The following is a 26750-nucleotide window of genomic DNA, read 5'->3' as shown; positions in this document are numbered from 1 at the left end:
TTGTACTCAGAGCTTGTTCTTGTGCTGCCATGATTAGTGCCTCTGTGCTGTCTTTCAGTCCAGCTTTGTCCAGCCACTGGTAGGATTTCTGGATATCAGCCACCTCCTCTATCTGCCGGTGGTACATACCGTGCAGGGGCCTGTCCTTCCATGATGGTTCCTCGTCTCCCTCCTCTTTCTTGGGTTTCTGCTGCCTGAGGTATTCACTGAGCACTCGGTCAGTTGGGGCCATCTTCCCAATGTATTCTTGGATGTTCCTTGTCTCATCCTGGACTGTGGTGCTGACACTCACCAGTCCCCGGCCCCCTTCCTTCCGCTTAGCGTACAGCCTCAGGGTGCTGGACTTGGGGTGAAACCCTCCATGGATGGTCAGGAGCTTTCTTGTCTTTATGTCAGTGGCTTCTATCTCCTCCTTTGGCCAGCCTATTACCCCAGCAGGGTACCTGATCACGGGTAGGGCGTATGTGTTGATGGCCCGGATCTTGTTCTTACCATTCAGCTGACTCCTCAGGACTTGCCTGACCCTCTGCAGGTACTTGGTGGTTGCAGCCTTTCTAGCGGCCTCTTCATGGTTCCCATTTGCCTGCGGGATCCCCAGGTACTTGTAACTGTCCTCTATGTCTGCAATGTTGCCTTCTGGTAGTTCAATCCCCTCAGTTCTGACTACCTTCCCTCTCTTTGTTACCATCCGACTACACTTCTCCAGTCCGAACGACATTCCAATGTCATTGCTGTATAGCCTGGTAGTGTGGATCAGTGAATCGATGTCTCGTTCACTCTTGGCATACAGCTTGATGTCATCCATGTACAGGAGGTGGCTGACAACTGCTCCGTTCCGTAGTCGGTATCCGTAGCCAGTCTTGTTAATGATCTCACTGAGGGGGTTCAGGCCTATGCAGAACAGCAGTGGGGACAGAGCATCTCCTTGGTAGATCCCGCACTTGATGGTAACTTGTGCTATGGGCTTGGAGTTGGCCTCTAGTGTTGTACGCCACATCCCCATTGAGTTCCTGATGAAGGCTCTTAGGGTCCCATTGATCTTGTACAATTCTAGGCATTCCAGTATCCAGCTGTGGGGCATTGAGTCATAGGCCTTCTTGTAATCAATCCAGGCAGTGCACAGGTTGGTCAGTCTGGTCTTGCAGTCTCGGCTGATTGTTCTGTCTACCAGTAGCTGGTGTTTTGCACCTCTGGTATTCTTGCCAATTCCTTTCTGTGTCCCGCTCATGTATTGACCCATGTGCCTGTTCATCTTAGCCGATATGATGCCTGACAGGAGCTTCCATGTAGTACTGAGGCAGGTTATTGGTCGGTAGTTGGAGGGGACCGGTCCCTTCTTGGGGTCCTTGGGGATCAGGACCGTCCGGCCTTCAGTTAGCCATTCTGGGTGTCTTTCGTTAACTAGCAGCTGGTTCATTTGTGCTGCCAGACGCTCGTGGAGTGCAGTCAGCTTCTTCAGCCAGTAGGCGTGAACCATGTCGGGCCCTGGTGCTGTCCAACTCTTCATACTGGAGACCCTTTCTTGGATATCTGCCACTGTGATGGTTACTGGACCCTGTTCAGGGAGGTCGCTGTGGTCTGCCCTCAGATCCTCTAGCCACTGAGCATTGCCGTTATGGGTTGCATCCTTCTCCCATATGCTCTTCCAGTATTGCTCCGTCTCCAGCCTTGGTGGTGCTGTTCTCTTATTGTTCCCTTGCCACTGAGAGTACACCTTTGCTGGTTCTGTGGAGAACAGCTGGTTTATTCTCCTGCCTTCTATCTCTCTGGTGTACCTCCTCAAGCGGCTGGCCAAGGCTGTGAGTCTTTGCTTGGCAGTTTCCAAGGCCTCAGGTATGGACAGCTTGCTGTATTTCTTAGGCACCTTATTTGTCGCACCTTTCTGCAACTCCGTTAGTTGGCTAACCTCCCTCCGTGCTACTTTGATCTTGCCCTCTAGCCTCCTTCTCCATGGAGGGTACTGCCCCTTGTGGCTGTTCAACTTGTAGCCAAGCATCTCACTGATCACTGCTGCCGTATTGTAGATCAGCTTGTTAGTGTCGGTAATCGTGGTTGTAGGTATTGCCCGTAGTGCTGCATTAACATCATCTAGCAGACCTTCAGAGGGTACTTCACGTAATCTTGGTAACCGGCTACGGGGGATCCAGGTTTCAAGCTTGGCCATGATCCTATTTTTCAGGTCAGTTCCTCTCGCACTCAACGATCCTTCTCCTATCGCACTTGGGGCTATGTACCCAATCTCGGGTGGGGGTGATGATATCTCCCCCCTGACCTGGCGTCCTGACTCCTCCTTGCCGTAGCATTTGTGTTGTACCTCGTCAATCTCTAGCTGTGAGAGCAGTCCCTTCTTTCGAATGTTGGAACACTGAGCTACTAGTTGTTTCGCCGTCATTGTGGATGTTGGGTATCGAAGAATCCATAGGTCCCTCATCCTATTCATGTAGCCCCTTCCGCCGGGGTTACTTGCGTAGTAGCATTCCAACAACGCCCTGTTTTCGTCCCTTGCCCACCGATGCCTTCTTGTTCCAGTAGCCCACTTTTCGTCAGGGTGCCCTGGTTCCTCAACACCTGACGCGGACCTTGTTGATCCGGGCGACGTCCGAGCCGGCATGCCTTCATATTTATCTGTCTCGCTCATGTCTGCGGTAGGCTTGCTTAGCATAGGGGGTCTAGCCTTAGGACCCTTACTGGATACAGACGCCCCAGGCAGGAATCGAACTTGCGATCCTCTGTTCCAAAGGCGTGTAGTTTAACCACTACGCTATCCAGCTGCCCTGTATATATATATATATATATATATATATACATACATATATATATATGCATTAAATTCTACCTTTCAGAAGTAAGTTTGAATCAGTGTGAATCAGCAAATGTCTTGAGTCATTTACAGTCTTGTCTTTTAACTGAGCCAAGTGCACTGTCACCCTAATATAGATTATTGAGTTTGGACACAGAGCGACTGTAGCCTGTGATGTTTACACAGACCTCGGCAAGGCAGAGACGCTAATGTGTGACTGATGGGAGCAGAACTGCACGAAGTCACCCAACATCTCGGGCACGCTGGCTGCTGTAAACATGTCAGACGTGGTGTGGAGTTGGTCTAATGCAGGTAAACAAGTGGCAAGCACTATCATTAGGTATCAATGTCAGATTTACAGAAAGGAAATGGCTGGAAGGGGTGAATATCGTTCAATGGATGTTTCTTCTTTTTTTCACTGCTGCACAGACAGTAAATAAATCAATGCGTGTGCATGTTTCTGATTTGTTAAGGACTCCTAAGAGACAATTTGTAGACAGACAGCTGAATTTAGCACCGTAAGACTGCAGTATTTGCCCATAATCTGCTTGTTTTCAGGTTCAAGTATCGTGAGAAACCTGAATGCTTAAAGAGAGAAAGTGTTTTTTGAATGAAATTTATAGCAAGGCGAGTAAATATTGAAACTAGGCACACACACACACACACACACACACACACACACACACACACACACACACACACACACACACACACACACACACTTAGACACACACACTCTCAAACACTACACACTACATTTAATGGGTATGAAAAATGAGACTGACAGCTTAACATTCATCCGTCTGTCATTTAGCATTTAAATCAATTTTAGCTGATAAAAGTGATATTTTAAAAAAGTCACTAGAAATACAGCACTTGCAGCTGACATTCATGGCACTGAGCGCTTAATGGTGATGCTGGAATTATCTACATCAGATATGTCATTTTAATTGTGATAATATACATCAAAAGTATTTGATACTTTGCAGCTATGCCTTTCCTTTATGTAGGTTTTACCCCATCTGTTGGCAACCAATTAAATCTCTCCATTCATTTCAGACACAAAGAAGCAGATAAGTAAGAACCTACAGCCAGCGGCTAGTTGCTTTAGCTTAACATAAAGACTGCAAACAAAGGGAAACAGATGGCCAACATAAAGAGAAATTCTGCAGATATTACTGAATGAGTTAAATGGAACAAGAATCCGTCGGGTAACAGGAGCAAACCTATATTGTGGAGATCAGGATCAGACAGGAGGAGAATCAGTAGTTTGCCTTTTAATTACTTGGGCTGCATCCTCGACAATAACCTAGTAATGAGGTGCAGCTTAGCCTGCTTCCAGACCTTTTGAATCTCTGCCCACCTCTCAGATTTGTTCGGTCATTTATTAAAGGATGATTTTGTGCAGAATGATTAGCTGATTCTGCCAGTTGGAGGAAAAGCGCTGAGGTCAAGCTGCACCAAAAAGGAGATGATGCATTTCAGCCCGTTTATCCTCAAAGAGCAAGCAAAATAAATAACAGGTGGGTGAGATCAATGCGCCTCCAAGAACTGAAAGTCAGCATGCGGACATGGTGAATCAGCATATCAGTTTGTCAACTGGAAATGACACTGACGGGCTGGTGCTTCTAGTGGTGGGTCGTTTGCTTTAAAACGTGGAATCAGTTAATGCATTTCAAGAGTAATTATAAGCCAAACAACTCTAAGTGGTCCACACATCCACATGCTGCATCTTTTGTGAAAACAGAAAGGAAGAAGCAGTCGAACATTGTGCAGATTTTCAATAGAGCTGTTAATCAATGCTCTGGGCTCTTACAAAGACCTTAAAATGCAAACTTCAAGCAGCACAAAACAAACCAGTCAGCGTCACTGAATGCTCCGAGGCATGTTGGCAGCTCTCAGCTTCTTGGGCTTTCATCGGGGGACTGAGCATGTCATTTTCAATTAAAAACAGTCCTTATAGTACTTGTAAGTGCACCCAGCCAATTTTACAATTACTTCAACATATGAGGAGACTAGATAGTGCGTCCTAATAAATTTGAATGCAGTGTTAATGTGGTGTGGCTGGTCTTGTTTTAATTTTTTTGTACGTATGTTTGTATGTGTGTATATTCTGTGCAAAATGTTTTTACAGACACAAATCAGCAGACGCTACCATGAGAGCAGGTTTCAGGAGTTCGGCAGGTGTCAAGTCATTGTGTCTGTTTGTATGTGCACAGACACTGTCAACACAATGAAGTGCAAAACTTCATGGGTGTGTAGCTCCAAACAGCCCACTGAATTCAGGTGTGCTAGTCTGTGAAATTTCTTCCCTCCTAGATTTTCCACGACTAACTATAACTGGTTATATTGCAAAGTGGAAGGATCCACAGCAGCACAGACCACAAAGTGGCAGATTGCATAAAGTTAAAGTCCATAAAAAGTATGAAAAAGTCACCAACGCTCTGCTGAATAAATATCTGCAGACCTCCAAGCCTTCTCTGGTGTTAACATCAGCGCAATAACTGTGTGTCCCGGGAGCTTCATGGCATGTTTTTCCATGGCTGAGCAGCTCCTGTTAGTGTAATGTGTAGGTGTCCCAGTGCTTTTGTCCGTGTAGTATAGCTGTGTCCATCTTAATGAAGGTTCTTATTTTGCAGTTAAAGCAGCATGGAAGGGTTTCTGACATTATTGGTTAAGAGGAACTGAAAATTCTTCTTGTTCCTTTTTTAAATTAACATCATAGAAAAGTCAAACATCAAATCCACAAGCACGGATATAGTGCACCAGGTTGACCCACATGCTTTTAGGCTATTACAGAGGTTTGGTTTCAAATCTACGTTCATGTTTTCCCTGCTTTCCTGTCTTCTCTACACTGTTCAACCTCAATAAAGACTAAAAAGCCCCCCAAAAGACCAAGTCCACATTCAAGGGGAACCTGTACATTTAATCCAAGTATCTTCTGTCACTCACCACAGAATGTCTAACTTAGGGTCAGACATTATTATCTATAATGAAACGCCTTCTTGATTTTGTAACTGAGTATGGCTGTCGATAGCTCAGGTTCTTTGAGTTGAAGAATGAATGAGCGCAATCAGACTCCTTTCACATGGTCGTGTTTGAAGAACAGAAACATCTGAAGCAGGGGGGAAAATCTCATTTAACTTCATAGACTGCATGTACTCCAATTTCATCTTAAGTAGGCTGGACCATTACAGCTATTGCTTAATAACATGCATAAAAAAAGAGCTCCAACTTTCAGTGTTACAAAGTTTAACTACAGATTCAGTCCCTGAGATGTCTGAATTAAAAATTTATTTGGCTGCCACAGCTACCCATCACCTTCCTAGCAGATGCAGCTATGGTATAAGATAATCCTATGTGATTACATTATTTTTAAAAACACTTGATCTCTGACCTTGATCTTAAGGTCAAGGACACTGAGATTCCTTTGGTATCCAGTTGAAAATCCTGAGTGAGTTTTTCTCAAGTTAATTGTCAGTTGTTCACACCCCCCTCTTGGCAGCCTGACAAAGAATGACAACAATGCCCCATCAGCTCCTTATGGCTGAGGGGCTAACAGTGTAATTGTAAGCATAATGCTGGTCTTATTTTTTCCATATTATAAAGAAATGCTGCTGTATGAAATCGGGCTAATCGGGTTTATACTGTTAGAAATAAAGAAAAACAGGACTTTATCCTGTAATTAAACAACACAATTTACCTATGAATTCACAGAATTTTACAAATATTCTATTGTACATGGTGAAAAAGGCATGTTTTTGTTATCTAATTTAAACTAAGTTTATCTTTTTTAAAAAGCTGTCATTTTTACTAAGGCAGTCTCAGTGTTATGTCTTTGTCAGCAAGAAGACTGTAAAAACTGCTGAAATTACAATAAAAGGTCCACAATTTATGCTCTCTTATTTAAAATATTCAGGTTTTCCAAAGTCATTGAGTGGGCTGCATTGGACCCTTTGGTGAGATGGTTCTGACTTGTAGGGCTGTATGTTTGACACCCGATCTAAAGTAAAGCTGTCAGTAAAATCACACAGTCATTTATTCATAGAGAAATTTCATATTTTACAATCTTACATTTTATAAATCTCAGAGAAAATGGTCAGGAAAACAAATTAAACTAAAAATTACTGAATTAAATCAAAAACATCCCAGAACAAAAATAACACATTTAAGTGCACAGCACAACACTTAGATGACACGGCTTCACATTTCCACAGGTGCAGTGCATCACCTGTGAATAATCTTAATACATCTTTGCTTTCAAATTACACATTTCGATGTGATTCTCCTGACCTTCGATTGCCGCGGTTCATTTTTCCAGGGGTTGTCGTGCGTTTGCTAAAGTACGGCGTGTATCATTATCCACCCACCAGACACTAAATTGCAAAACAAAAATGTTTGCTGTCTTGATTTGATGGCAGAATATGGTGGAAAGAGCTTGTTTGAAATATCACACTTTTATTTGTTTAACATTGACACGAGTTCCAAGTGCCTTCCTGCTTGTCCTCGATAAAAACGGCTGCCTGCTGCCTGCTCCCCTCTAGACGCAGTCTTTTAACAGCCCAACAGCCTTATCCCACATCAAAATTTCAGTAACTCTGAGAAATGTGTGCTCATCTGTTAGGGGGGCAGACTTTCAGCCAATTCTTTTAGTCCTCTTTTTTTATGTCACTGTTGTATGTGCGGATATATGTGGTATATGTTAACTCTGCATGACTTCTGTCATTTATATTTCATTGCTGATAAATATGAAAAAACAAGCACAATGCCAAACACCAAAAAGGACATTCTGTCTAATTCATAAGGGGCCTGCACTTGTTCTCTTTGTTACTGTGTTTGTGGCTATGACTATATGCTGTGTGAGTTTGACTTTGAGGGCATTTGTGTTTCTGTGCAGCACCGTGTCAAGAAAGAGACAGGTAAGAAAGACGCAGCCCCTATGGAGGAGACTAAAAGGCAAAAGGTGAGACAAGATGAGGGAGGAAAGAAAGGGAAAATAAAGTTATTATGAAAGTGTGCCAAGGTGCAGAAATGTAGTCTTTGAGGCTCGATGCTGTCTGAGAGATGGAGAGAGGACTTATTATAAGGTAACATTAACTCTCATCTAGGATTCTGTATTTGGGATGCATGAAGTCTGACTGTGATTGTTTTGGTTTGTTTTTTTTAGTTCCAGAACTAATTAGTTTACATGTCAGAATTCTTTGCATATGTCTGAAGCAGCTGCCAGTCAAAGTTAATTAATTAAAATGGTCATGTAAAAAGTGTGTCTGACCCAAAACTGTAAGAACAGCAGGGTTACAAGAACACTGCGCAGCGTGCTGAGCTGGGACTGGCCCGCTCTTATGAATATACAATGAGATTTTTTCTAGATATCAATTATTGAAAAGGACCTGAAACATTAAAATGACACAGGACAGTTGTAGACAATCATTGCCTTGTTAGACAATCTGATGTAATGATGGAATAAATTCACGCTTTAATTTTTAACCAAAAAACGAACGTGCTCTTGTTTTCATGCATGACAAGTGCGCCAATCTCTTACACGATCCATTATTGATGAAAGCAAAGACATTTATTAATCCGCAGAATGCCGTAATGTCTAAAGAACATTACTCTGTACAAAGTTGAGAAAGTGACTGATTTCAGCAGAGCAGATTCATGCATGTAGAACGTTGTTTAGTGATTATCTGTGGACGAATGACAGAGCCGAGACACGTGTGTAATCAGTACCGTTGTAGAAGTATTTTTGCAAGATTAATCATAACCTAACAGGGTCAATGTAAATAAACTTAGTGTACAGGTAGGGCCTTGGTAAAGGTAGAAATCCCTACCTTGTGGTATGAATCTGACTCCCTATTCCTGAATTTCCAAACTTGAGAGCATTGACCTTGGCAGAACGTGCACTCTCCAATAGTTTTTCCAGTTATTTGATTTGGGGATAATTTGGGACTAACTTGGCAGGTGTGCGTATGTGCTGTAACGGCATTTAAAAATCAAAGGTTTTGTTTATCGCTACAAAACGATGAAAAATGATCCAGGCAGCTTGTACTTTTCACTTCCATGCCCCCGTCAGAGACACTCATCATGGTCTAAATGTGCTGCAAATTTTAAAAGCTCCAGGTCAGAATCACTTCTCTTTAAAAATCATGATAGTAATCTTATCAATATGAACCTGATCCAGTTCTTAGTTCCTCAATATCAAATACAGTGCTTAACAGAAACTGAATCAAAACAATATTTTTAATGCTAAAATATAATTATTTTTGTTATCAATTCATTTTCAAATGTTTTACAAAAACAGAAACCTTACGATCACATTGCATTTTTTAATTTACATTTCTAAAAAGAAAAATGTATTTTACTGGCTGAATGTTACGCTTAGTTGTTTTCTGACTTCTCGTAGGTCCAGTGTTTCCCCTCAATGGTTTGTGCAAAAATATGTTTCCTCCCTTGAGATGCTTTGCTCGGCCTTTACTGCTGCACACCTTCAGTAGCTGCTTGTTAACCTGACATCCATACATGGCAATGCCCTAACATTACTTCCACCATGTTTGACAGATGATGCATTATGCTTTGGATCATGAGCTGTTTGTTTCCTTCTCTGTGGTTTTCTCTTTTCATCATTCTGGTCTTGGTTTCATCTGTCCAAGGACATTTTTTCTGGGCAGGTTCACATCTCAACTGTTCTCACTGTTCGAAAACTTCTGGAGCGAACTGTGCCGAAGAAGCCACAGTACTTCTAATCAGAGCAGTAGTGGCCGTTTTCCCAAAATGTCACCATAAACACTGTAATACTTGCACAAGCTCTGAAAACAGATGGGAACGTGCTTCAGATTTGGCACTGGAAATCAGTTTGTGGCAGCTCAGACGCTGCATAATGTCAACATCTATGGATGCATCCAAGGAAAAAAACTCAAACTCTAGCTTACTCTTTGGCAACAAACTCCAAGATTAAATTTTGCTTAAGAACACGAAGAGACATCTGATGAATGCATTCTTTGATCAGATATGACAAAGATAAATTAATTTTGCTGATGTGGAGTCCCACACGTTTGACGTGAACCTAATCGGGACTACCAAACTGAATTCTTAGTGCCTACAGAGAAGCACAGAGGCTGGAGTGTGATTTTAACGGGCTTTATGAGTGCAGTCTCCAGAAGTCTGGCAGGTAAGGAATTTTCCAGCGTTAGTGATCAAACCCACGTTGCCAAAACCACACAGGAGGTTTCTTTAAGACCAACAGTTGGAAAAGCTATGACCTGACCAAGGGTGAGTCTGAATACATAAGGCGCCTTAAAGGAACGAGCAGATATTAGAAAATTACAAACATAAGGATTAAATCCATCATTAAGGACACAGAACGTACTGAAAAAACAAAAGACTTAATCTTTGTTGTGAAATTATACTTTGGAGACTGTTTTTTAATCATAGCCAATCAAAGCTCTTACATAAGAGCAAATAACCAAGCAAACCTCAGGAGTAATGTAATTATGTAAGGTGACACAATTTTGAGTCATTGGGCAATGAAGTGATATTGCAGAGTGATGTACGCACTTCTGTTTTATACATAGAGAAGATCTAGTGTGTGTTTGAATGCGATGGACAGCTGAAACCTGCAACCTTACACATTCGGCATCTGAAATATTGTGATGTGAAATAATACATTTGATGACAGACTCCGACATGAAATCAATCCCTGATCATGCGTGTTTGAGCACGGGAGCCTGGTCAGCATATGGTTTTTGATGTGCTGCTCATTGCTGTTAAAAACTACACTTGGCAGAAGGCGACAGAGGCTTCAAATATTCCCACATCACCAGATGCACTGTCTGGCTGAGACAGCACCTGTCGCCGGCGCAGAAGGGAGCATTATACCTGGCGTAATATATTTTGGATGATCTGTGGCTGTATTGGGAATATTTTTGGCCTGTGCATCCTGCTGCCTGGCAGAGTTCTCAACAAGATCATGTTGAGGGAGGAAAAAAGGAATGAAAACTGACTGGACGTGACACACTAAATCATGGAGTGATCAAGGTCCTATTCATGGGGAAAGCTGGTAAAAATGACAGCATCTCCAAGATTTTCAGGAAAGTAACAGCATCATTTTATTTGATGATGCCTTAAAAACTTCATCGCATTTACCAAGATGCATCTCAGCTGCTCCACTGACCATTTCTTTTTAATACACCACATCATCAGGAGGGCAGAATCAATCGGGCAGTGTCATACTCCCAGACATTTGATTGCCATGTTATATTTTATGGGCATGTATTAGTATGCAAATGTGTTTTGGATTGGGAAACCAATTGCTGGTAATGCTTTTGCTCACATATTTATCAAATCAGCGTGTTTGTATCTTCAAGGTAAGAAGTGGACTTTTGAAAAACTGCTACACTGGGTTGTTAGCATTAAATTACGCTAACTGCTTAAATCAAAGTGTGGTTTTTATTAAAAAGCAATCACCCCCCTCCCCCTTTGCAGATTTATTGTTTGTTTTACAGTTACATAATTAAAGCAATAATTATTTTTGTGCAGGACTTTCAGAGCTGCACTGCCCTCCACACGGCTTGAATAACACAAAAGAATCAACAGCAGAATCAATAAAAACAGAGTTGGTGCTCCAGGAAGTCTCTTAGGTGCCATGTTTGTACAAATTGGAGAGAAGAGAGGCCTCTGACTGAGGCGAAAAAACACAAAGCAACAGCTGACTACATGAGAATACATAACACCATGGATGACTTTAAGCAAATCAATAATAGATAAAAGAGCCTAAATTTTGAAAGCATTTCTTTTCTTGACAGAAACAAATACAAACAGGTCCTCCCCGACATGGGAAATTAGGTTTTTTTTAATAGTTTTCTGATGAAAGTGCAAATATCTGTGCATAACACCGTAGGTATGCCCCCTGGGTGTCCATTGATACTTTGAGAATTTACTTCTATTCACGCCATCAAAAGATTTGAACTCCAGCTCCATTTGCATGGTGAGGTATCATCGCTCTGATCTCTGGAGGGACATATGCCCTATTCAGACATGAGATACGTAATCCTGCCGCTTTCATCGCTCTGATAATGTGACAGTTTTCTGTCATTCAGGTCACTTTTATACTCCTCACGTCCTTTTAATGTTGCTGTTTTCTGGCAGAGACATTTTATAAGGAGGAGGAGACCGGGCGCTCTGCAAGAACGTGACATGCTAAAGATGGCGGTTTTCCTGTCCTTCTTCTAAAAAAAAAAAAACAATTAACGGCCCAGTTAGGAACATTTATTGGCCACTCATATAGCTGACCTGATGCATGGCAGATGCAATTCGCAAATCATCATCACAGGAAAGATAGGTAGGTAAATGTACTTGCCTACTTTGTTTTGGCTTACTGTCTCCATAACACGACTGCTGGGATATTGGACATTCCCATGAGAGGGAGACAGAGAGAGAGAGAGACAATCATGCTGGGTGTGTTATGTTTTGCCATATGAGCAAAAGATTTGGTGCACTGATAACGCGCACTGTCAGCACCTAATGAAGTTTACCAGACTTTCTTTGCTGTTGTCACTGACAGCAGAGTCAATATGTTTGTGCAGCAGCTGCCCCCACTCCTGGATTGGGAATTACAAAAATGCATCACAGAGGATTTTTTTAATCATACTGCAAATTAGAAGCAGAGCTGATTAAATACCGGAGCCACGTATAGTTGACATTTTGTGTCTGCCTATCAGTTAACACGATGGCATGCAGTTCAGGCCTCTGATATGTCAAAGTTAAGAGATCAGACGCAGCTAGTTCTCATAGTCATTCAAATACAGCTCTGATATGTTCACATGTAAAAGAGGGCATGTCTGAAAGTCCACTGTGTGACTGGAGGTCGTGGCAAAACATTTGTCATACACACTCAGTTCCTGGTATCCATATTTTTATTCAGGATTCTTTTAGAAGTGAGTCTTTTTCTTCTGCCTCCAAAATCAAACAGGTGAAAAGGTAATGACAGAATATTGGTCCAAAAATTTGAAAGATCTCCTAAATTTTCCCTCTTTTAGCTGTGCCAAAGAAACAATAATGTTATAGATAAATAATTCCATGTGACACCTTTCTCAGCAACTGTTCATGATTGTCAATTCCCTTAATGCTTAATATAGTGTCTCTATGCTGCAGAAACTGAAAGATCCACCCCTCTGTGTTGAGTCCAAGAAAATCTGTCTTACTTTAACATAATAACGCGCAGATTTAAAACCACTTTAAGTGATGTGACTACAGCAATTGCCAGTATTTTTGTGCTAAACTGAGTAAAAAATCATCACAAAAACCCCAGTTAAAGAATCTTAATGTGATAACTGAACCATAAATGTTTTTTCTTGAGTAAATAAACAGGTTTTTCCTGCACTGAGGTTTTATTTCAAAATTTAATTAGAGGAAAAACCCCTTTGAGATGCACCATGTAATTTTTTAAACAGGGTCCTCAGACGCAAAACTTATTAAAAATTAAAAATAATTTAAACAATAACAAAAACAAAAATTACATGCATAAATAATGATGCTAATTAATTAAACAATCTAATAACACAAAAATAACTAACAGCAAAATCAGCAAGGTCATACACAGGAGGGCTCTCCACCATACAAACCGAACTACCTAACAGATCAGCCACAAGTGATATCCAGTCAGTTTAAAGTCAAAAACTGAAATTCTGAAGTACTAAAAGAACAATCAGTTCAGTTCCACCAAAGTCCTAGTCACACAGTTAAGTACATATGATGACTGAACTAAAAGGAGGTTTTAATAAATACAAACTGTATTTATAAACGATGGATGCATCCACCATGACATGATCCCATGTTTCTCGATTGACTCATTTAGGGTGCTTCGAAACCTCAAGTGGCTTGGAATATTAACCATTACTATTTTGGTGTTTTGGAGACATATTTGGATGAACCAAACTATTCATTTGTGCTAGCTAACATAGCTATAAAAGTGCATCCACACTCACAGAAACCTGCTAATTAATGCAAAAATAAAATGCTGATATTGTTGAAAGCACTTACTTCTCCAAAGGTTTGTTTTTACAGTTAACTGCACAGCAAGTCACAGAAAATTACACCACAGTCCAATTAATATAGTCCTTATTTGTAGAAAAAAAAGATTAATCACAAAAAAGAAAAATAGTAATTGAAAACTAGGGCTAATGACAGGCCAATGGATAAGGATTAAGGCCTGATTAATATTAGCCATCTGCTGATATATCAGTGTTTAACAGCTGATGCATGAAAAAACGAGAGGGAGAAACACCCTTCAAACACATTATGTGTTGATATTGCACAGTTGGTCCACCAGCGGGCACTCTGCAACTTGTTACCCTGTTGGCAGTACCTGATTGGAGCAGCACAAACAGACCCAAGTGTGCTGATTGGAGCATAAACAGGTTTTCCACAACTTTTTGTGACAATAAAACAACATTACTTTTAAACTGCATTTTCATATTATCTTAGTAAGAAATATAACTAAATATAACACATGTTAGGGAAATCTGCTGGTGTCTCTGAAAGAATATTGCACTTTTAACTCACCAGAAATCATGATTATCAGCAATTTCCTTGCATCTTCAGACTTATTCCAGTCTATTGCCATAATTTCAGCAACTAAAATATCAAGATTCATATTTTTAACTCTGCCTCATGCATATTGGAAGATGTTGGATTTTAATATTCCAAACACAGAAGAGAATAGAGTGGTCACTGAAAACGATCAAAAAGCATGTCTGAATTATTAATCTGTAAACAACATGGAAAATTGGAACATTATGTTGGAAGACATGGAAGATTATGATTTCAGTAAGTCTAAGATTAAGTTACATTTATGCAGTCAAATGCATTTTTATCAAATAGACAGGCGGAAAGCCAGTCATGGGCAATATACATTTAGTAATGCGTTAGGTTTGTTTTAAATAAAATGTATCATAAAAAATGTGACGACATCAGTCTAGAGGTGACATATGCCAGCCTCCAGCCCCCTGAAGTGCATAAACTAAAAATAGCACAAAGACAAGACGAGCAGACTTGAGTACAGATTGTTCACATTTTCTTTTCAGCAGTCCTAGAAAGTCAATAATCCAGATCAGCAGGCTGACTCATTTACTTGAGGCTAGAATTTACAGTTTGAAAACTCCAGATCTAAAAGATGTATGCTGTAGTGACGCTACACTGTATACAAGATAGAACAGGGAAAAAGCTCAGCAATGACGAGGAATAAGATAAAGCAGGCACAGTAACAGACTGTTCATGTCAGCAGATCAAACGGTTAACTAAATTTAACTTAATGCATCCTAAAACAAAACATAAGAGGAAAAAAACAGACATACACAACATTTTTCATTCAAAGAAACTTCAAAATCAGATACTCTGATTACACTGTGAGAGAAGGGTATTGTGCATTTCATTGTGGAGATTATAGTAAAAATTCAAAAAGAAAAAAAGACCGTTTCTTCAAGGTAATGGAAAAGTCAGGGATTGCCATCATCACCATGGATGGATAAAGCACGGACTATTTTAACCTGAGGTCATGAAATTTCCTGTAATGGAACCATTTTCGCCTTTCCTTGAAGTGAAGAAACTGTACCAGTGTTGGTAATGGGCGAGCTCTAGCCTACAGCGTTCGATACTGTCGACCATAATATCCTATTAGAGCGATTAGAACATGCTGTAGGTATTACTGGTACTGCACTGCAGTGGTTTGTATCATATCTATCTAATAGACTCCAATTTGTGCATGTAAATGGAGAGTCCTCTTCACACACTGAGGTTAATTATGGAGTTCCACAGGGTTCAGTGCTAGGACCAATTCTGTTTACATTATACATGCTTCCCTTAGGCAGTATCATTAGAAGACATAGCATACATTTTCACTGCTATGCAGATGACACCCAGCTCTATCTGTCCATGAAGCCAGATAACACACACCAATTAGTTAAACTGCAGGAATGTCTTAAAGACATAAAGACCTGGATGGCCGCTAACTTTCTGCTTCTTAATTCAGATAAAACTGAGGTTATTGTACTCGGCCCTGAAAAGCTTAGAAATATGGTATCTAACCAGATTCTTACTCTGGATGGCATTACCTTGGCCTCCAGCAACGCTGTGAGGAACCTTGGACGCACATATTAAACAAATATGTAAGACTGCTTTCTTCCATTTGTGCAACATCTCTAAAATTAGAAATATCCTGTCTCAGAGTGACGCTGAAAAACTAGTTCATGCATTTATTACTTCCAGGCTGGACTACTGTAATTCTTTATTATCAGGATGTCCAAAACACTCACTGAAAAGCCTTCAACTAATCCAAAATGCTGCAGCAAGAGTCCTGACAGGGACTAGAAAGAGAGAGCATATTTCTCCTGTTTTGGCTTCCCTTCATTGGCTTCCTGTTAAATCCAGAATTTAATTCAAAATCCTGCTCCTCACATACAAGGTCTTAAATAATCAGGCCCCATCTTATCTTAATGACCTTGTAGTACCATATCACCCTATTAGAGCACTTCGCTCTCGCTCTGCAGGCCTACTTGTTGTTCCTAGAGTATTTAAAAGTAGAATGGGAGGGAGAGCCTTCAGTTTTCAGGCCCCTCTTCTGTGGAACCAGCTTCCAGTTTGGATTCAGGAGACAGACACTATCTCTACTTTTAAGATTAGGCTTAAAACTTTCCTTTTTGCTAAAGCATATAGTTAGGGCTGGACCAGGTGACCCTGAATCCTCCCTTAGTTATGCTGCAATAGACGTAGACTGCTGAGGGATTCCCATGATGCATTGAGTTTTTCCTTTCCAGTCACCTTTCTCACTCACTATGTATTAATAGACCTCTCTGCATTGAATCATATCTGTTATTAACCTCTGTCTCTCTTCCACAGCATGTCTTTATCCTGTCTTCCTTCTCTCACCCCAACCGGTTGCAGCAGATGGCCGCCCCTCCCTGAGCCTGGTTCTGCTGGAGGTTTCTTCCTGTTAAAAGGGAGTTTTTCCTTCCCACTGTCGCCAAAGTGCTTGCTCATAGGGGGTCATATTGTTGGGTTTTTCTCTGTATCTATTAAGCGCCTTGAGGTGACTTTTGTTGTGATTTGCCGCTATATAAATAAAATTGAATTGAATTGAATTGAAATTCCCCCATATTTTCATACCAGGCACATCTTCTAGCTGGGATTCCTCCATTGGTGTCCACATATTCTATAAAATAGTTTAGATAATGTTCCTAAACGTCTTTTGAGTTTTGAATCTGATATTCTTTCAAGTTCTACTCTGATAGTGTTAAATTCTTGTTATGTCAGTTTGTACTGGTGGCCCATTTCCATCATCAGATTGTAATTTTCTGCTGGGCTGGGGAACCGACTGTATGGCACCAAGTAAGCTTCATTTGTTCATGAAGATGCTCAGTCTTATTTGTGTTAACTCTCTGTTGTACTTCCGACAGATGTACCCACATTTTAATCACCAGTACTTAAATGTTACTATCATTATAGATTTGATTTGCTGTAAAGGATCCAAAATTGTTTTAAGAGAAACCTCATACAGGTCCGCTGTGAAAAATTCATTCCAAAAAACTGCCAGTCTACAGCTCAAACAACCATATTTGATGAAGCATCTGCATCACATGACAGCAGCCGATGTGTTTTCTTGTGTTTCAGCCCAAATGACAGGAAAATTACAAACACAGACATGATAAGAAGTTATAATAAAAGAGCAATTCAAATCCCTTTCAAAAGTCTTTAATAACAAATTATCAAACAACTGCTGAACAAGCTGCCTTTGACGTTCCAGTCAGCTCGCTTCAACACACGCTGGATTGGACAGCAGGCAGCAGCCAAACGAGACAGTTATTAGGTTTTTACTGTGCCCAAATGCTCCCAGTATAAAGTATAAAAGTCGTAGGTTTACAGCTGTGTTGAGTTGCCCTCTATCCAGGGTCACTCTGAGTCTGAGGACAAACCTTGTTAAGCTAGCAAAACAGGTGGTGCTCAGAAGTGCCACACAGGCTTTTTTTGTTTGATACACACGGAACGAGGGTTTCATTTCAGCTAAAGTCACCTCACCAAACTGTCTGGTAAAGAAAGTTAAGCACGTGCTCAGAAACAAAACGAAACATTTGTGGGCTGCAATTCTCGAATCTTTTTAGAAGCTTATTTCTTGTGTACGCATGAAACAAGCCTTAAAAGAAAACCCTCAGCGATGTGTGTGTGTGTGTGTGTGTGTGTGTGTGTGTGTGTGTGTGTGTGTGTGTGTGTGTGTGTGTTTTAACTCTAATTATATTTACTGAAGTAAGGAAGAAATAATATGGGGAAGAAAATAAAGCCATGTTACTTGGGCTAAAGCTGATTGATAAAATTCCTTATGGACTTAACATCATTGGCACAGTTAGTGCTGTGCACACAGCGCCAGCCTTTCCTTTTTGTAGCTGTAGCTGCTGGGTTTTCTAGAGAATTACATTTACTATTTTTTTATACATTGCCTTTTGCCAATAGAAAGACGGTGCTGCAGTAAAAAAAAAAAGTGTGTGTGGCTCCATAATACCATTGTCTAAAGAAAGCCCTACTGTGCATGTGTTATCTCCTCTGGTTTAATAATGTCTGATTCATTGTAAAAATGTCTTAATCATCTCAGTCACACATTGAGCTAATTGTGCCATAACATATGTAAGGCATGAAACTGTGAGAGCAGGAACTACATTTCATGGAATTAGAGAGACTTCAGCTACACACCAATCTGTGTTAGAGACAAAAAAAGTGATGAAGTAATGCTGATACCTTTATGTGAATGATCTGGTCCTCGTAGCCATGAAAAACTGAATCAAATTGGATTTAAAAAGCTAAAGAATGTCTTAACTAGGACAGTGTTATATCAGTCTCAACCAAAATCTGGTGTCTGTAAAAGCATAAAATTGGAATATGGGTTTTGGGTGTTAAGTTGGCCGAAATGACAGAGCCAGGCTGGCCGCACTTAGGCACCTCCTAAGCCTCTTTCTCAGCCTAGGAAAAAAAAACCTTCAGTGACAAAGTGTAAGAGGCATCATTTAAGGTAACAACCCGGCCTCCTAGGAATCTGGATTCTTCTCAGAGCCACATGTTGTGCCTAATACTAATCAAGCTAATTCTAAAGCACAGCATTCAAATAGGCACATAAGGGGGAGGTTACAATCCAAAATGAAACTTCCACCATCTTGAAAGCCTTAAGCTTTCAATTGAAAGATTAATACTGACATCAAAGGGGAGCAATCTGTCCGCATCCATTTATTTAAATATATATTTTCAGAAAAAAGCCTGCTATCAGTATTGAGGATTAACTATTTTGAAGGAACATTGTCAATTCACAGTAACCCCAATCAGTAGTTTTATAATAATTATGGATATAATAAAATTATAGGTATTGATCCTCCCGCACTACACTGCAGCAGATCCTCTTGGCAATATGACTTTTATGTTTTATTTTTGCTTTTACCCATCCGTGTTTTGGGAAGGTCTCTCCACTCATCAACTAGATTTCCAGCGAGAACAGGCAGTTTGATGTTTGTTTTTTTCAGTAAAAACATCAGATAAATCCAGTAAGTGCTCTCAGCCTCGCGGTAGTGACTCTAACTAGTGCCATATACAGTGTGTTTCGCTAGGGAGTTACTGTAATTGAAAACAGTCATTAAAAAGGGAGCATTCTTACTTCATTAAGTAGCTGGAGGCACCTCTCAACATGAACGTTTATGTTGATCCATGCCTGCTGGATTTCTTAATAAGCAATTGTTTGCTAACATGTCCACTATAACATTGGAAGGTGCTAATTTATTAATATTGTTTTTGCAGAAATTTATGCTATGGGCAAGTACACCCCCGTGTCCCAAAATTAACGCTGCTTTAACAATACGTTTTACTTATCAGCCAGTTTCAGGTCCTTGAACAAAGACTGTATATAAAAGATGCGCATAGCCATTGCCATCCCTCATTGGTTAGTAAAGTCCTGTCTTTGGGTGAAGTCGTGAGCGAGTGAATCTGACAGAGACGCAAACACAACAGTTTTCACTTGTTTCTTCAATTTGTCCTGATGCACTTGGATTTAAATCCAGCTTCCTGTCTCTCTGTGTACCTGACCTGTCCCACTACATGATATTCACACAATAGTGTGATTCTTGTCTGTCCTTGCATGTGATTGGCCACATGCTCAGCCCTGAGCAGGAAGGGCTGAAGACTTGGCTCTGCCCAACGGAGTCGGCTCTTTTCGTGCGCTACAATCGGCTCTTAGAGTCATTTGTGAACAACACATCACTAAATGACATCATAAATTTATCAGGGAAAGAGTTTACTGAGGTCATAGATAAATGGGAAGGTCTTTTTTTTCACAAACTTCTTTTTGCAATCAAAAGAGTCGACCCCCTTAAAGCCCTTCAACACTGTCTTCCCTTTTCAGACCCAGATGTTACATCCATCTTTTATATAGAGTCTTTGGCATTGGGCTGCTTGGAGATGGTGGCCAGCAATGACAACCAAGATTCGCCTCAGATTGATAAGGGGCCTGGCAGAGCCGTTCTATTAAGACATTTTTTTACCTATTAAAAACTGTTCTGTTGAGTCTCTCCCCAGAATTGGACTCCCTTCACTTTTTACTGGGAGAGTATGACTGTTATGTTTCGCTCAGTGATAAACTGCTGAGATGTATTGACGTTCCTGCAGCCCTGTCAATACAGGTCAATAAAAGTTATAAATTACTTAACATCCCACCCCTCCTTATCTCACTACAAGCTCAATATAAAATGTTAATAATAACAGATTGCTTTTCAGCTAAAACTATTTGTATGGACAAAGTGAAAATGGCATGAACCGCTGTTATAAGGTAAAGTGAATGCAGGTAAAGGCAGCATGGATGGTGTCGTTAAACCATAATGAAAAATAAAATTACTTTTATGATTTCTAATTGTATTACTGAAATGTTAATGCAGTATAGCAGTCTACATGAAGACATCTATAGAAAAAAATAAAGGAATTGAAAGGCCATTTGATGGACTATCCAGCTGGTCCCTCCATCTGCAACAGAGACATTTGGGATGAAACTGTTTTGACAGGTTTGCTGATGAAAATAGAATCATGAAATGCTAATTCTTCTCAAGATGTATAGATGGCAATTTCTTGGTTACAGCCCTATTATGCTTGTCACGTCTCTAAATCCACCCCGAAAGCACCTCTCAAGCAGGATGAAGATTATCTCGATTTCCAGCACCACAACTATCTGCCTTTGAGTCATGAAAAACACAGATACAAGTTTTGAGATTGATTAAAGGTGGGTTTTTCATTCTCAAATCCAAATCCTCGCCTGAGCAATGAGAATATGATTTATCAGGTTAAAAAACAAACAAACAAACGAAAACGCCAATTTTAAGATTTATTCCAATCCGATTACTTAAATCCTATCCATAAAGTTCTGAAAGACTGTGCTGAAACTGGATAAGACTTATCTGAAATCTGAAGCAGATGGAAACACTTTAAAACCATTAAAAATTCACTAGAGATGTCGTGCACCAGCTATAACCATTAGGCACAGGCACATAGGCAGGTCAAACTGCCACCAGGTTCAGTTAGAATCTAAACTGTAGGGCTACAGCTTCGACTCGCAATACTGGTAACCGCAACAATGATGCAGTCATGTCTCTTATTCTTAGTTATTAATTCATATAACATTTAGAAAAATTTAGGTTAGGCGATAAATTTATCACCACTAGCAACTTTTGGGCCTATCATGTTAAAGCAGGGACTCTCACACACCAGAAAAGTGTGTTAAGGCACGCAGTGGTTCTACGAAATGGCATCTACTGTCAGCTTGATTTAAAAATGATCGGTTCAAAAACCTGTATTAGTCAAACCCTACTTAATATCACACATGGCTCACTAACTCTTTAAATGAGAGTACCAGCTGTGTTTTGATTAAATGATTAAACAGTGCACGTTTGTAAGAGGCGTTTGGGTTATTAACTTGCATCTGAGACTGCACTATCACACATCAATGTACAGAAGATCAGCAGGGGTCAAAATACTCATTATCATATGTCACTCTGTCCCTTTTACTGGAAATGGCTAAGAAAAGGAAAATGAAAACACTAATTTTCATCCTCTCAGCCCTCGGTGTAAGACGAATCTGAACTGCCATTGTATTTACAAAAAGGCACTGGCTTTTTCGTTATTCTAGGGGTGAACAAGAAAATGGGTTCAAACTGTCCGCCGCCGGGTCGCGTGTAACCAAATTTCGACCGCGGATGTTTTCTTGCGACGAGAATATCCGAAGTAACAAAGTGCAGGCCCAGCAGCGGGTTTAATTGACTTTGAAGAAAGCACTCACTCAGCAGATAACAGCTAAAAGGCCACGCCAGAGGCTCGGTGGCTGCACGTGGCTTGGCTGTTAATGTCGTAGGCAGAATTCCGACATCGAAAACCTTAAACCCACAGTTTGTCAACTTAGATAGGGACCTCCAAACAAAAACAGTGTGCACATAAGAGGATTATTTGCTGTAGCTCCTATCACGGGATATGTCATACCTTCTTCTGGACAAATACAGCTACAACACAGGGCAGGAAGGTAAATAATTCCACCCACAAGTTTCCCTGGCTTTTCTTCTCCTTTGTTTTTGTTTTTTTTGTAAGTATCTTTGTAATTTTTCTCATAATGCTCAAGGTTGCAGTCTTGTGTGAGCACTCCTACCTAAAATCCACTAAACTGCAGGAAAAAGAGACCATATGAGTAAAAACTTAAAAATAAAAACACAGTATCTAGTACCTGAGAGGCACCAAAGCAATATTTGTACAGTTCAGTCAGTGTTATAATCAAAGAGTCAATCTTCACACAAAGCCATTCTGGTGGTATGACCACATCACAGTAAATGCACAATAATAATTGCATAGTTTTGGATCATTTCAGTATATCTCACAGTTCAACAGAGGTAAAAAAAACAAACAAAACCTCTATGTATCTTTCATGAAAATAAAGACTTCTGCATGATCGCTCCCTGAACCTTTCCCACACTTGCAGGCATATGTAGATTTTGGGCTAAATTTGGGCTCTGACTCTAAAAATGTCTCGCACAATATTAAAAACCAAAACACAGAGCCCTGGTTGACACAGAGCAGTGTGAAGGCACACCTCCTGCAGCCCCTCTGATGCAAGAAACCTCTCCGAATCCCTGTGTAAATGTAGTACATTTGTGCTTCAGCAGAGCCATGGGGAGAGAAAGCCAGTTCCACTTAGGTGCCACCAAAATAATCCCCAAGGGGCCTGCCTTGTTACAGGCAGCACAACAACATGTTGGCACTGGCACATTAAAAAACGAGAAATTAAAATCGATTTAACTGCGGAAATCCAAAACAACAGGGCCTCACTTCTGACAGCGCTGACAAGAAGCTTAGGCGCAATGAGTTCTGATGTACTTTACCTGCTTGTCCAACAATGGAGCCGGTTCAGTGCACAGCTCAGTCAGATGCATCTCGACACATCACGTCAACACTATGTCATCCCGGAGCCCAAATGGGTATGCATCACATCACAGAGATTTTTTAAGGTCTTTCCTGTTTAGCTTTGTCTCAGTAGTTGGTTAATAGCAGACTGCAAAGCGATGAAAATACAAGGCCCAACTGAGCAGGAAATTCTCTCTGGAGTGATAACAACAAGACAGAAAGTGAATAGAAAAGTAGGCCTGTTATAAAATACTGTTGAGCTTTTTTAAAAGGTGCTGTGACATCACACCCAGAATTCATTGTTGCTTTGCACGAGATATTTATATTAATGAAGGTAGCAACAGCACTCGACATTCTCTGCTCCCCACTCTATTGCGTTTATGCCCTACAGAGTTGATCTCCTTTTGTGTCATCCCACTATTCAGGAAAATAGGCTACTGCTGAGCACAACATCAGTCTCTCTTCTCAGTTCTCTACAACACCACAATGAGTCTGGCGCAGCACGGATGATAATTTGCTCTAAATGATTATGATAAATGTGCATTCATTCATACATAATATTAAGTAGTCAAAATTGAGGGCATCCGTTTGCCAACAGGAACGATGGGGATCATTCATGATGAAGATTTATGGCCATTCAGGGCTATACATCCTGTCATCCTGTCACGTCACACTCCTATTTTCTTATATTTACCCCCTCCAGTGTAACATCTGTGTGTGTTTATGTGTGTGCATGTCCATGAGCGTGCGTGCGCGTTCGTGTGAAGGCCTCAGTGTCCCTGAGAAGAGGAGAAGACACTTTGTGTGTCAGACTTGGCACGCCAAGCAGGAGGAAAACGGAAGAAAATGTGTTTCTACAACGTGACTGCATTCAAAGCCTGAAAACTGTAATTTGAGATATGAATTCATTACATGGCTTCTCATCAGCAGCCGGGGGATAATGTGATGCAACAGCGCCGCTTAGCGTCGCTCGGCGCTCCGTCTAAAAGAAGAGCGTCGCTCTCTCCTTGAACGCAGCTGTCCTTACCTTCGGTGTCACAAAGCGCGGCTGCTGCGGGGTTGTGTTCGCGGAGGTTTTGCGCCTTCTTCTGCGGAGTCCGTGCGATGAATGTTGACTTGTGCTGCCGTGGTGCGAGGGCCCGTGCGGGCAGCCACCGTGACCTGTCCGTTTACTGGCATTTTGGTTCCTTCTCACGGCGTCGGTGAAACCAGAGGAAAAGTGTTCAAACTTGATCTGAAAATAAAAAAGAAAGAAACGAAAAGATACCAGATTTTAACACTGCGCCGCAAGCTCCCAGGACTTGATGACTTTGTCGCTTTTCTATAAATAGGCGCGAGCGTACAGGCAGGTGCTTATGTGAGCTATAAACAGTTTTAACCAATGTCGTTTTACTTCTCGCACCTCATTAGCATTTTAACAGTTTGAACAGCATCAAATACCAGCTAGCTGTCTGCGTGTTTTTTGTTTCCGCGCGCGTTATATGTTTGTGTGAGTCGGAGCAGAAGTGCGCGCGTGCCTGCGTCTCTCTATTGGGGGATTATTGGAGGGAAAAGCTCGCCGTGACGAAAACACAAGTTCATATCATAGGTGTAGGCTACGGTGAAAAGGACGAATTAGTGCTCTCTCCCTCCGTGCGCGCGCGTGTGCTTGTATGTGTGTTTCAGACAGAGAGAGCGGGGGGGGGGGAACGCCGGAGTAAAAACAGCCTGTGGCTCTTTGGCGAATATTCCCCTCACGCTCCTCTCTCCGGTGCCGGGCTTCGTTTATGTAGGGCATGCAGCAGGTTGTGTGACGAGGACTCGGACAAGCGTAAGAGCGCGGAGGAACCCGAACCAGGCACACACCACCCCGCCGCTGTTCCACTTTAAGGAGAGCTAGAGTGCGGCAGATATTAAAACCACCGGATCCCGACAAATGCCGCTCATTTTCCGCGTCTTTGGTGACAGAGTTAGTTTTGACCCAACCTAAAAAAAATAAAAAGAAAACACTAATTACGCTCACCCCATTCCCGTGACACATCTCTCCAGGCGGCCAGGTGGAGATGACATTGCAGCCTGTTACTCCATTCGGGTGCCCTCGGCAGGAGTGGGAATCGCATACGACTCTCCGTCAGATTAATCCATCAATTTCTCCTCCATTCAATTTCCCTTCCCCAAAAAACGAAACCACACGGATAAATCCACCTGTCTGGTTCTGAAGACTTCCCCCCTCCACCGCCACCTCTCCCACCCGTAGATAGGTAGTATTCCTCTCGGTTTAGATGTCAAACGCCGTCCATTCAACGGGAGAGACGGGGTGGGGGAAAAAGCCCCCTGGCGCGCGGGGATCAGTTAGACTCTAGAATCCAAAATAACCGTTGGTTTGGGATCTCCAGCGGCAGCCCCGCGCGTTCCGCAGTGAGGGCTCGTGGACAGGTCCGCGCGCCTCCTCCTCCTCCTCCTCTCCTGTCCTCCTCCTCCTTGCGCCGCTCGCGGATTCTTGGAGACTGAAGGGGGGGATTCCGTCACAAATAACATCAAAACACACACACATACATATATATTCACACACTCTCTCTCTCTCCCTATCTTTTCTCACTTGCCCTCCCTCTCTCCCCCCTCTTCTCCTCCTCCTGCTGCTGCTCCCCTCACGCGCTCTCCGACGAGCACCGCACTCCAAGCCGCCCTAAACAATTCGGAACAAGTTCAAACGGGTCGAGTTATTTTTGTAGCTTTCCGCGCCGCACGACCGAGGTGACGCTCGGCAGCCGACCGAGCCGTCCGGGCGGAGAGGAAGAAGGAAATATTCTCCCGACAGTGTCTTTACCCCGCAGCAGCCCGGCCGCCCACGCTCCGCTAGCTGAAGGTACTTACACATCAGCCTAGTTAATTAAACATATAAGGGGTAGAGGAGGCAGTGGTGAGGGGGTGCAGACTTGGGTGACTTCATCTTCCCATTATAAAAAAACGGAAAAAAAAAAGATATGTGGGGAGTTAAGAAGGAGCGTGCTAGGGAAATTTCGCCATGTCTACCCCCCTAAGAAAAAAAGAGCGACTCCAACTTCACAGCTCGTTAAAACTGACATGTCGCTTCCTTGTCTGTCCTGGTCGTGTTTTCTCCCTCTCCGGGTCGTTCCCTTTCCCTCGTGCGTCCTCTCCCAGGCAGAAAAAAAGAAACGAAAGCGCGAGAGGGGGTATGGCGCACAGCATCATCCGTCGTTTATGGCATCACCTGGTGCCATCTCTCTAAAGCGAAGCCGCGCGCGCGTGTTTGTTCCTGGATGCCGGTGTCATTGCGCGCGCGCGCGCGCGCGTGTGTTTGTGACGACTGTCTCGGCGTCAAAGAAGTCGCCGCGTCGCGCCTCCTCTGCTCTTCAGCTGCGCGCAGATAAAACATTTCAATATCCGCTCAACTGTTATAACCCAATCTATTGGTCCCCCTGCAGACACCTCAACTCTTCCTCACAATTAAAACGCAGAGCCCTTAAAAATAAATAAATACAAATTACCGCACCGGAAA

General features: G+C 41.8%; 1 protein-coding gene across 1 annotated transcript in view; it reads right to left on the bottom strand.

Annotated features, from left to right (window-relative positions):
* grin2ab (glutamate receptor, ionotropic, N-methyl D-aspartate 2A, b) overlaps positions 1-26513 on the bottom strand; it is a 124128-nt gene extending 97615 nt beyond the window's left edge. The window contains exons 1-2 of the mRNA XM_004568310.3: positions 25254-26513; positions 24279-24485 (exon numbers count right to left, since the gene is read on the bottom strand). Of these exons, the coding sequence (XP_004568367.1) occupies positions 24279-24485; positions 25254-25271 (225 nt within the window). The 5' untranslated portion in view covers positions 25272-26513. The remainder of the gene's footprint in view (positions 1-24278; positions 24486-25253) is intronic.
* Positions 26514-26750: the final 237 nt, after the last annotated feature.

The sequence above is a fragment of the Maylandia zebra genome, linkage group LG6, assembly GCF_041146795.1.
Source record: "Maylandia zebra isolate NMK-2024a linkage group LG6, Mzebra_GT3a, whole genome shotgun sequence".
NCBI lineage: Eukaryota > Metazoa > Chordata > Actinopteri > Cichliformes > Cichlidae > Maylandia > Maylandia zebra.
This window is presented reverse-complemented; position numbering and strand designations above follow the sequence as displayed.